The sequence below is a fragment of the Heptranchias perlo genome, chromosome 5 (assembly GCF_035084215.1).
Source record: "Heptranchias perlo isolate sHepPer1 chromosome 5, sHepPer1.hap1, whole genome shotgun sequence".
NCBI classification, from domain to species: domain Eukaryota; kingdom Metazoa; phylum Chordata; class Chondrichthyes; order Hexanchiformes; family Hexanchidae; genus Heptranchias; species Heptranchias perlo.
This window is the reverse complement of record NC_090329.1, coordinates 91,940,519-91,952,763: the sequence shown is the minus strand read 5'-3', so window position 1 is coordinate 91,952,763 and position 12,245 is coordinate 91,940,519. Positions and strand designations below refer to the sequence as shown.

The window sequence follows — 12,245 nt, the reverse complement described above, 5'->3', positions numbered from 1 at the left end:
CTATCCGTAAACCTTCCATTTCTCGTTATTTGTTGTACATTCTTGGTCACCTTACCTAATCTAGACAGAAAAGCTTCACTGTAATTTCAAAGGAGACAACACAAGCATAATGGTGATCAGTCTGTCTGTGTTGCCAGTGTGAGCATGAGTGAATCACTCTTCCCTCACTTTCTCCCTGTCCTCAACCCCACAAATACTGTCCCGCAATTTCGGAATGTGGGAGCAAGGGGGGGTAGTAACCTATTACAAACATCTTTAAATTCTGCAGTTTGAATATTAAACTTTCTAGTCAGAAACCATGCATCAGCATTATATCTTATGCACAAAGCAAACCAAATCAAATGAGCAGCAATTAAAAATAAAACAAAAACTGGTACTTTTGATTTGAAGAAGAATCCCCATATCTTTGAAAAAGTAAGTTTCCTTGGGTTAATAACCTGAAATTTATGCCATCCTCACAACTTTGATAAATGCTGGCGTTTTCCTTTGAAGGTGAAGGTTGCTTCCATTCCAAGTTCTATCTCCAAGTGGGCAGATAATTGGGAATACAACTGGGATGAAGAGTGGCAGCAGAAATCGGAGAAAATTCAACTGAGTGGAGGAAGGAAGTACTACATGGAAGCAATGTATCATGGGAAGTCCCTTAACAGAGAAATGAAAGTTGGCATACAGCTGCATAATACTTGGTTAAAGCCAGAGGTTGTAAATACATACTACAGGGAGAGACAGGAGATTCGAGTCAGAGTGGACTGGCTTCCAGAGATACAGGTAAATTGATGTGCATTTCATAGTACTGTAATTGATAGAATATGCAATAGCTCTTATTTTGATTGCATCCACATGGATAAATAGCAAGTGAAAGGTTGGGCAATGTATTCATCCATATATTTTTTAAGTACCTCTTCTGAGAGTTGAAGCAAGATAATATTGTCCTAAAATTTACATAAGTGGCAGAAATGGTATTGTACACCTCAAGGCTAAATGTGAACATGTACAGCTTGAAAATAATATCCAGTAAGCAGATGACAAATTAGGCAAATGCAAAGCAGTTACTCAGTGGCAATAGGGTTTCTGCCCCCTAACATTGTTAAGTATAACTGCTTATGCAGAAATTTCAATGTATGCACAGTTATGCCATTTGGGGATTTTACAAAATGAACCAAAATTGAGTTGGCAATGGTTTGGATTTGGCTTGAGCTGATCAAACTGCTTTATATCTTTGTCAGGTTTGCATCATCATGCCTATTTAACGTTCGAAAAGAGTAATATATTATTTTAATTAAAATAGTAGAAATCGGGCAGCTGAATGAAATCTTAGCCATTGGCCTACATTGAGGCCTGCAGACGACTTAGGCCAGGGTGTTTTAGATGTTTACCATGATTCATGACGTTTTCTTTGAAACGAGGAGGGATAAAAAAATCAAGTTGGTAAATAAAGCGTACTCTGCCTTTTCACCACCTACTCAACATTCACTCCAAATGCACAGTGCTAATTTTAACCCTATGGGATTGAGATTTGGCAGGGGGGGGTGGGGGGAGTGGGAGCGGTTGGTAGGACAAGGTGCTGTCGGCCACGTTGTTATAGTGAATTTAGCCCATTTTCTTTGGCGACAGAATATAAATCAACATAAAGTTCAGATATATGGAAATTGGAAAAAGATGGGAACAGGTTCAGCCTTGGTACCATCCGTGGAAGAATAACTCATTAATGCTCATGCTGTAGGTTCACAAATGAAGAATGACCAGCTGGGCGAAGTGATGAAGTGCTGTCAGAAATCAGTGAGGAATACTCCGGCTGGCCTCTGAGGCAGCAAGTTTAGGAGAGGAGAGAACATTGATTTTCTCCTCTCAATGACAATAACATTAAAATTTTGCATTTGATTGTCTAAATTGAGTAGAAAGGTAACAAGTGTGTGATTTGTGTTTTGCAGAGGTTGACTGTGACTGGTACAGGATGGATTAGCCTGACTTGGGAAAATGTTTCCAGCAGCTTTATACCAGCCAATGCTACTGCTGCTCAGGTGGGTGTAGTGGAATTGTATAAACTAAGAAATCGGGCTGTCATTTCTTACTGATTTTATACCACAGAATGGTGGCAGTAATTCCTGAGAGTCAAACGAAGTGGATTAGCTTTTACTTTTGGCTCCTTTCCAAAATGGCAACCAGAAGCCACGAATGTCCCAAGAATTTTTTTTTTTTAAAAAGGCACATGGCAAAACAAAACCAAAATGGCTATCTAGATATGTGCAAGGACAAATTAGACTTAAGCAAAAATAATTTTACAGATGAAAGGAATATAGTTCACAGGAGAACAGAGACAAATACTGTGCACAATTAAGGGAAGCAAAAGCAATTGTCGGAACAGCTAAGAGATTAATGGAGAGGAAGGTATTTAGACAATTGGGGTAGCAATAGCAAAAGCCTTTTAAGCTACATTAGGAGTCAAAGGATCAGTAAAGTCTGTGTAGGGCCATCGAAAGATGTCTTAGGACAGATTCATATGGATTCCCAAGGTATGGCAGTGGTGTTAAATGATTACTTCACATTGCTCTTCACTCCTGTGAACGTGCTCAACTACCAGCTATGGGTTGCACTGTAGATAAGAAAATTGTAAACTAGCTGCGGGTAGCCTATCAGACAGAATAAAGAACCATAAATAGATCGGGCTGCTGGCCCAGATGATGTCCACTCGAGGGTGATTAACGAAACAGGGCATAGTCCCTTGCCCATATCTTTAACAGCACACTAGAGTTGGATCATTCCCTTGGACTGGAGGGATGCTTATGTAGCTCTGATTTTCAAAAAGAGCGACAAGTCAGATCCAGGGAACTATAGGCCCGTTAGTCTGATGTCAATTATAGGTAAGATGTGTGAAAGGATCACAAGCGATGCTCTCTATGATCACCTGGATAAAAATGAAGGGGAATTTTAACTTTTGTCTATAGTATAAAACAGGCTATCAGATGGGTTGCCCATTATACACCCAGCCAGATTTCCTTTCAGGGGGTGGGGGTGGGGGCAGGGAAGGATTTTTGCTCTGGCATCTTATTGGTCTGAAAGCAAGCTAGTGGGGTTTGGGAAGCTTCATTTAAAATGTTTAAGAATTGTTCTTGCTTTCTTCTGGCAGTGTGGGCAGTGTGATCAATTGCACTGCAGAACCAAAAGGTGAGTTTTGGAACTACCTTCTCCCCACCCCTACCAACTCCCCCGGTGTCCCTGGTGTACAAAGTTGCTTAGATCCAGGTTCCGCCACCAATTCCAACCGCTCCTGCCATCATCATGCTGCAAAAATGTGCTTCCCAGCCCCTGGAATTTTAGCCATGATGTGGAGATGCCAGTGATGGACTGAGGTGGACAAATGTAAGGAAACTTATAACACCAGTTACAGTCCAACTGTTGGACTATAACCTGGTGTTGTAAGATTCCTTACACCTGGAATTTTAGGACCTATCTGTTTAAAATTACATAGAATTGCATAGAATTTACAGCACAGAAACAGGCCATTTGGCCCAACTGGTCTCTGCCAGTGTTTATGCTCCACACGAGCCTCCTCCCTCCCTACGTCATCTAACCCTATCAGGATATCCTTCTAAAATACTTCTCTCTATCCTGTCTCTTGCACTTAGAATATGGAACTCTTGAGAGCTTTAAAGAGAAGAAACAGTTAGATAAAGCTGTCATTTAATACTTAGTAGAAAGTACTTGTGGGTTGGAATCACGGTAAGCGAGATCAGTAACAAAACCACAAACCCATCTGGGTTAATAAGCAAACAAAGAAATTTAATTTGAACATGTTAAAATTCTGCAAAGCATAATTTCAACCCTTTAGAGTTTACCATCATAGATATACAATGTGGTTTAAGTTTAATTAAAGAAAAATCTCCTTTTCATGAGCTGAGTGATAAATAAAACTCTCATTAATCATTATAATGGGAGCTAGCCTCCACATTATGTGGATGTTTTGCTGTACAGCGTACAATTACAATGCAAGCAGTATAACAGAGTGAATTACTATGCCGTGGGTATTGGTTTAATCACTCATAAGCCACACTGACATGGATTTTTAATGCATACTGTATATGAAAATATATTAATAAAAATGAACACAAGGTTAAAATATTCTGGTGTGAAAAATGACTTTGAGTTTAACTACCCAACCGGTAAGAATCACTCACATTAACAAAAATCCAAATGATTGTTCCTTTAAGAAATGGACTGGTTGGTTTGCTTTATGTTTTGGGATTGAATGCCAACATATTCACTGAAATGTTGCTGGTCACAAGTCTGGATAATGTGGAATTACTTAATATTCGCCCATTGGACTAAGAAAACAGAAAGAAGCCAGGAGTGATGGTTAAAACATTTAGAGACCATCTGTATTTAGCCTATTAGACTATTTTAAAGGGACATTGCTGTTAATGAAATAATTATGGCAAAATATTTTATTTATAAGTCTAAAAGGGAAAGGTTTTTCTGCGTGCTAGCTGTAACAAATTAAAACAAGCGTTTATAAAGGACGCTTGCCCCAGGCCCCTGTGCAAATTCCAAGGCTTTTGGCCAGAGACTCAGCATTTTGATGTTCACTGGGCCACTTCCACCCAGGATCTACCACTGGGGCCATGGGGTTTTTGCTCAATGGTCAGATGACTCTCCTATGTTCCCTAAAAAAAAGAGTTTCCTCATGGTACCTCTGTAATAGTATGTTGAAAACAAGAACAGTTTTACCTTGTTAAATTAATAGAAAGAACCTGCCTTTATATGGTGCCTTTCATTCCTCAGGATATCACAAAGCCCCTCACAGCCAATTAACTACTTTAGAAGTGTAGTCACTGCTGTGATGCAGGAAACACAGCAGCCAAATTGCATACGTCAAAGTCCCATGAACAACAATTAAATAGATGATCAGATAATCTGTTTTAGTGGTGTTGGTTGAGAGATAAGTGTTGGGATCTTTTACATACAGCAGATAAATAGCTCTCTGTCTGCACCTTCTAATATAAAGCAGGGGAACTCTTGGACATCCAATGGCATCAGAGATGTAACATTTTCTTGGGATTTGTCAGCTGCCATCAGTTTTGTCTCTATTTAAAACTGAGAGCGTGAAGATTGATTTCTTCCCATTTATCGGGGGTCTCCATCCTCTAATGGGTTTTAATTTGGTGGCGGTAGGATAATCAGGACTGAGTAGGTTTCCATTTGAGTACTGCTCAACTAGGAGCCCAACATAAAATGGTAGAAGTGTCTTCAAACCAGCTGAGACTCAATCATTTACAATGCAAATGTCATAAATATTTCAGAACGATAACAGATTTAAAGCAGCGGGATTTATTAGGTTCCTTTTCTCCTTCCTGAGATTTAGTGTATTGACTGACAGAAATACGAAAATTTGTAAAGGTTTAAGTTTTATTGTTATAACCATTAATATTTATGGCAATTTACTGTTGTTTAAACTCAGCTCTTGTCGGCAATTGAGCAGATTTTATCTGTGAACTGTGAGAACAATTCCCCTTCGGCTGACATTTTTCTTCAAGCTGGATTTGAACAAGGTATGTATGTGAAACTTACCCAGAATGCTTTGTGCAGTTTCTCTCAGAGACATCATAACCACTGATTTCCCACTTAATCAGTTTTGACCTACAATTAACCCATAATTAACTGTGCTAAAGATCAGATTACCAGAGTGCCTGGGTGTACTTTTGTTTTGTGAGCCACTAACGAGTTTACTCTTCCTGTTTTGATTATTAACGTGGAACAGATGTTTCATTGGTTGTGTCTTTGATGTGATGAGGCCAAGCTACACATTGTGAATTTTTGATTGGCTAAAAACATAACTTTTGGAGTCAGTTTTATAGCCAAAGAAAATCCAATTGTTTTAAAAAAGTTGCTCCCATCAAAATAGATGGTGGGAGCCAGGCGAAAGAAGGAATGTCAAGTCTCTTAGTTTTTAAAAGAGACAAAGTGTAGAAAAGATAATGTAGATGGGTAGAGAACAGTAACATTAAAGTTAATTAAAAATAGAACATAGAGAATGGGGGAAGGAGAAGACAGGGTGAAGAGATGTAAACTGTGCCTAATTCAATGTGTTTATTTTGGTAGGTTGCTTGAATAACGTCATTGGGGGATAATTTTAACCTAACCCGCTGGGCAGAAACAGATGGGTTTGGTTCAGATTGCTGTTTTACACCCTGTGTGCTTTTACTTTCCATTGACTTCAGGGTTAGGGTTAGGCTGTTGGTGCTGGGCATTGAGCGAGATCTGAGCTGACATCTGCTTAGTTATGTAAGCAAATGGGGCAGCCAATTTGCATACAGAAGGTCCCATTAACAGCAAATCGGATAAAAGATTAGGAACATAGGAACAGGAGCAGGCCATTCAGCCCCTCGAGCTTATTCCACCATTCAGTTAGATCACTGTCGATCTGTACCTCAACTCAATTTATCCGCCTTTGCTCCATATCCCTTGATACCCTTACATAACAAAAATCTATCAATCTCAATCTTGAAAATTTCAATTGACCCATTACTCACAGCCTTTTGGGGGTGAAAATTCTAGATTTCCATTCCCTTTATGTGAAAAAGTGCTTCCTGATTTTACTCCTAAATGGCCTAGCTCTAATTTTAAGATTATGATGCCTTGTTCTGGATTCCCTCACTAGAAGAAATAGTTTCTCTGTATACTTCTTTTAATATTGTGTGCAGCACCAACTTCCTAAACTCTGAGTACTCAGAATAAAAATGAACATCACCTGTTTTGCACAATGTAAAGTGCATTGTCCTTGAGCTAAACATGAAGGGCACGATTTTAACAGTGAAAACTGGGTGGGTTGGGGGCGGGGGCATTCAAAATTGCAATCATTTCAGACCCAGCCCCAACCTGCCCATTTCAGGTTTTCACTGGGGCGGGTCAAGGGACGGGTGACCAACCCGCTCCCAGGAGGCGGGTAGGGCCTTAAAACCTTTCAAGGAGGCTTCGGGCTCCCATTTTCCCACAGTTCACAATTTCAACCCCGGGGGGACCGGGATTCCTGGGTCTTTTCTTTCACACCGCGTGAGAGGAGGCGAGAAGGCCCGAGACTAGTAGGTCGGTGCCTTTCTGGCACAGGTTGTAGGCCGGGAGGAGCATGGAGTGCTTCCCCCAGGCCCAACAAGCCTACCTTTAGTGACCCCCCCCCAATGATCGTAGACCCCCACCCTCATCCCCGATTGCCCCCCCACCAACGATCGCGGATCCCTGACCCCGATCCCTGATCGCGAACCCCCAACCCCGATTTTCCTCCCCCCACAAAGATCGCAGACCCCCATGCCCCTGTGCCCCCCTGCCCATCTATGCCCCCCCGTGCCCTGCCATGTTCCCCCCCAGCCCCCCCCCCCCATCCATACAATCAAAAACTTACCTGAACATGTCCTCTCTCTGGCTGCTCTCCTGTCTGACTGAGACCAGCCTGTCAATCAGGCCGGTCAGTCGGATGGCAAACCGACAAAAAAAATAAAAGACGTCCTTCCGTCAAAATCGTAAGGATGTCCAAGAAACCCGTACTTCCGGGTTTCCCATCTGCAATTTGACCTGCCCTCTTCCCGGCTCGGGGTCAAAATCATGCCCTAAATGACTGTTCTAAGCAGACCCAAGTATTTGCCCTTGGTTTATCACAGACCTTCAAAAGATTTCTTATTGGCACAATACTATTTGAAAATATTTTGTTGTATGCAATCATTCCATCATAGTATTTGGAATGTGATTTTATTAATTTGGATTTTTTTTTTTGCCCAACCAGGAACAGAAGACCCGGACACTGAAGGATACCGTGTGAGCTGGGCGGAGCCGTATTGTGGAAGGTTCAGTGTTTACAATCCACAACACCTTCTACGGGCCACTCGAGACTCGAGCAGCAGATATGATGTCACAAAATACACGCATGTGAGTAGCACTAGGGCAGAGAGGAAAAATTTCCATCTTTACTACATCAGTATCTAACTACTGGGAAACCCTCAAGGTGATTAGGACCTTCTATTTACCCAGTTATTCCTATTGAATAAGTGCCACTGAATATATGAAGAATAAGTTGGTGCCTCATCAAATATTCCCTTGTCCCCTCCCGTTTCAAAATCTCTTGCTCCTCTGTATTTCAATTCTCACCAAATTCCAGAAGGGAGAATCTTGCAGGTGACATGCCCCCAGGCTGTTGTCAGTATAACTGGCTGCTGGGAAGTCCATGAAAGCAACAATTGATGACTCCCCCTCTGATTCCTCTTAGTTCCAGAAGAACTATGGATGTGCTTAGTATCTCTCGATGGTGATGCCTAAAAAAATCATGGGCCTAAACTTTTATCCAAGCACTTTACATACAGGATGTTGCTGCACTGCTGCGTTCTCATACTAAGCTGTCTAATTTCCACTAATTTCATGAAGGGACAATGCTGATCATGCGTGTGAGGAGGCAGTCTCAAGAATTTTTTAACATATTTCTAGCTCTCCCATGGCATTGCACCAGGGGAGTCAAACCAAATGCAGTCACGTTTGGCGGTGGGGAGGGGAGATGAGAATAGGATACTCTTTGCTAGGGCGGGAGTTCCATCGAATTGGTGGGTGGGGGGAGCCTTCTCTCCATCGTTCTCTTTTACTCTTGTTGAAAATGTGGGTAGGACTGGTGAATGCTTCCCATTCCCCTAGACCTGATTTTGTTCGCAGTGGGAGCCTTGATGGGTGGGAGGTGGGTGGGGGGATGTGGAAGTGCCACTGAACATGGTTTTCATCCCTTATAGTCCCTCTGTAAGGAGGAGTGGAATTCCATGCCCCTCTAGCAAATTCCATTGAAAATTTTTGGTTTCAAAGGTACTAATTCTACGAAGTTACTAATACTAATTCTACAAGGAAGAGAGTGGCAAAAGTAAACGTTGGTCCCTTAGAGGCTGAGACAGGAGAAATTATAATGGGGAATCAGGAAATGGCAGATGTGTTAAACAAATATTTTGCATCTGTCTTCACAGTAGAAGACACAAAAAGCAAACCAAAAATAGTGGGGAACCAAGGGGTAAATGAGAGCGAGGAACTTATCATCATAAAAAAAAACTGGACAAACTAATGGGACCAAAAGCCAACAATATCCCCTGGCCTGCATCCTAGGGTTCTAAAAGTGGTGGCTGCAGAGATAGTGGATGCGTTGGTTGTGATCTTTCAAAATTCTCTAGATTCTGGAATGGTCCCAGTGGATTGGAAGGTAGCAAATGTAACCCTGCTATTCAAGAAGGGAGGGAGAGAGAAAACAGTGAACTACAGGCCAGTCAGCCTGACATCGGTCGTCAGGAAAATGCTGGAATCCATTATTAAGGAAGTGGTAACAGGGCACTTAGAAAATCATTATATAATTAGGCAGAGTCAACATGGTTTTATGAAAGGGAAATTGTGTTTGACAAATCTATTAGAGTTTTTTGAGGATGTAACTAGCAGGGCAGATCAAGGAGAATCAGTGGATGTAGTATATTTGGATTTTCAAAAAGCATTCGATAAGGTGCCACATAAAAGGTTGTTACACAAAATAAGGGCTCATGGGGTTGGGGGTAATATATTAGCATGGATAGAGGATTGGTTAAAGGACAGAAAACAGAGAGTAAGGGTAAACAGGTCATTCTCAGGTTGGCAGGCTGTAACTAGTGGGGTGCCGCAAGGATCAGTGCTTGGGCCTCAACTATTTAAAATCTACATTAATGATTTCGATGAAGGGACTGAGTGTAATGTATCCAAGTTTGCTGATGATACAAAGCTAGGTGGGAAAGTAAGCTGTGAGGAGAACACAAAGAGTCTGCAAAGGGATATAGACAGGTTAGGTGGGTGGGCAAGAAGGTGGCAGATGGAGTATAATGTGGGGAAATGTGAGGTTATTCACTTTGGTAGGAAGAATAGAAAAACAGAATATTTTTTAAATGGTGAGAAGCTATTAAATGTTGGTGTTCAGAGAGACTTGGGTGTCCTTGTACAAGAAACACAAAAAGTTAGTGTGCAGGCATTAGAAAAGCAAATGGCATGTAGGCCTTTATTGCAAGGGGGTTTGAGTACAAGAGTAAGGAAGTCTTACTACAGTTGTACAAGGCTTTGGTGAGACCTCACCTGGAATACTGTGTACAGTTTTGGTTTCCTTATTTAAGGAAGGATATACTTGCCTTAGAGGTGGTGCAACGAAGGTTCACTAGATTAATTCCTGGGATGAGAGGGTTGTCCTATGAAGAGAGGTTCAGTAGAATAGGCCTATACTCTCTGGAGTTTAAAAGAATGAGAGGTGATCTCATTGAAACATTTAAGGTTCTGAGGGGGCTTGACAGGGTAGATGTTGAGAGATTGTTTCCCCTGGTTGGAGAGTCTAGAACTAGCGGGCATAATCGTAGGTTATGGGGTCGGCCATTCAAGACGGAGATGAGGAGCAATTTCTTCACTCATAGGGTTGTGAATCTTTGGAATTCTGTACCCCAGAGTGCTATGGATACTGAGTTTATTGAATATATTCAAGGCTGAGATGGATAGATTTTTGGAATCTAGGGGAATCAAGGGATGTGGGGATCGGGCAGGAAAGTGGAGTTGAGGTCAAAGATCAGCTATAATCAGACTGAATGGCGGTGCAGGCTCGAGGGGCCGTATGGCCTATTCCTGCTCCTATTTCTTATGTTCTTATGTTCTAATAAACCTTCAGTTAGCCATTAATGTAATCAACCTATGATTATCATTTCACTTATCCTCTGGAATCCAGTAGAAGCATTACTATAGAGGTACATGGTGGCAGCTCCCATGGACACTTGAGCCCTGATTTTAACTGGGGGCGAGCATGTGGCTGGTGGGGCAAGCGTCAGGCTCGCCCTAGCTCACCGACGTGAGGCCCGGTTCATTTTAACTCCCAGGCCCAACTCCCACCTGAAGCCGGCATCAATGACGTGAAGCTGGTGGGTGGGAGTCAGGTGAGTGCGGCAGGAGGTTGCAGCCGGGGACCAGCAGGAATGGTCAGCGGCAATCAGTTAAGTGCATGTGGGAGGCTTTAAGCGATGGTGGTCGGGGGAGCGAGATGGAAGCCCGGGGCAGGGGAGGCCCTAGTTTTCCTTGTGGGGCCAGGAGGAGCGCTCCTGCTCCATGACCCTTGGTGCTCCTGCGAGGCTGGTAACGAGCACCGGATGTGCTGTTGCAAGTTAAAATGTCGTCAGGGTCTGAAATATTAGTCTCCTGACTTATGAATATCAATGAGGCCTTCACCTGCCTGGGTCGAGGGCCTCACACGCTGCCTGAAACATGCTTGTTAAAATGGCATGGATCCGATGAGTAGGATGCTGCTCTGATTTTAATCCCCAGACGCCCCATTATCAGGCACAGAGGGTTAAAACCGACCCTTTTATTTTTGTAGGTATTTTGAAATGATATAATGCTGAATTTTAACCTTAAGATACCCGATTACAGCATCACATATCGGAGTAATAGTTACTGCAATGAATTTTGTAACCTATCTCCTGTTTTGAATTTGAGATGGATATGAGACATGTATGTATATGTGCACATGTATGTATGGATATGTATTTATCTCACTTTGTCATACATGCAAATTTCTGTGACACTTAAAATAGAGTTTAAACACAAAGAAAACCTACTGGTTTTTCTAACCTCGGTGAGGAGCTCGGGATTTAAAGCAGCTGCCAATCTACAGAGAGAAAAATGGGGTGAATTTTAACCCCTAAGAACGTGTGGGGGGGGGGCAGATGGGGAGTAAAAATACTGTTTTCAGAGTGGGGCCGTATCCCGGCTCCAACACGTCTGCTTCTGGGTTTAACCCAGGCAGGTTTGTCAGTGTGTGGACAGCAGACACCAGAAAGTCCCGCCACCACTTAAAGCCGGTGGGCCGATACTCAAAAGGGCAATGTACCTCATTGAGATACTTGAGGTACTTAATATTTTGTGTATTGGGATAATAAAATGAATGTAACCTTACCTGTTCGGGTTTCCCATCGCTTCCCATTCACATCAGGTGAAATCAGGTGGGAAGGGCCCAATGCATGAGGTGAGTGCCTTTATTGCGTTGCTTGTGGGCCAGGAGGAGCAGGAGTGCTTCATCCAGGCTCAACAAGCTCACCTATCCAACGGGACCCCTGCGATCGGCTGACTACCGCCGCCCACCCCCCAATGATGCTCCCCCCCCCGACAATGGTGGACCTCTCCTCTCCCCGCCCCCCCCCCCCACACAATGGTGGAGCCCACCTACCTCCGACTCTTCACCCGAC

General features: G+C 42.7%; 1 protein-coding gene and 1 long non-coding RNA gene across 2 annotated transcripts in view; one reads left to right on the top strand and one right to left on the bottom strand.

Moving 5' to 3' along the window:
• The window catches only part of LOC137321924 (uncharacterized), a 55,042-nt gene extending 54,463 nt beyond the window's left edge, over nucleotides 1–579 (bottom strand). The window contains exon 1 of the long non-coding RNA XR_010962925.1: nucleotides 438–579. This is a non-coding gene — a long non-coding RNA (uncharacterized lncRNA). The remainder of the gene's footprint in view (nucleotides 1–437) is intronic.
• LOC137321923 (fibrocystin-like) overlaps nucleotides 1–12,245 on the top strand; it is a 440,431-nt gene that overhangs the window by 53,406 nt on the left and 374,780 nt on the right. The window contains exons 16-19 of the mRNA XM_067984789.1: nucleotides 493–768; nucleotides 1,932–2,021; nucleotides 5,456–5,546; nucleotides 7,772–7,914. Of these exons, the coding sequence (XP_067840890.1) occupies nucleotides 493–768; nucleotides 1,932–2,021; nucleotides 5,456–5,546; nucleotides 7,772–7,914 (600 nt within the window). The remainder of the gene's footprint in view (nucleotides 1–492; nucleotides 769–1,931; nucleotides 2,022–5,455; nucleotides 5,547–7,771; nucleotides 7,915–12,245) is intronic.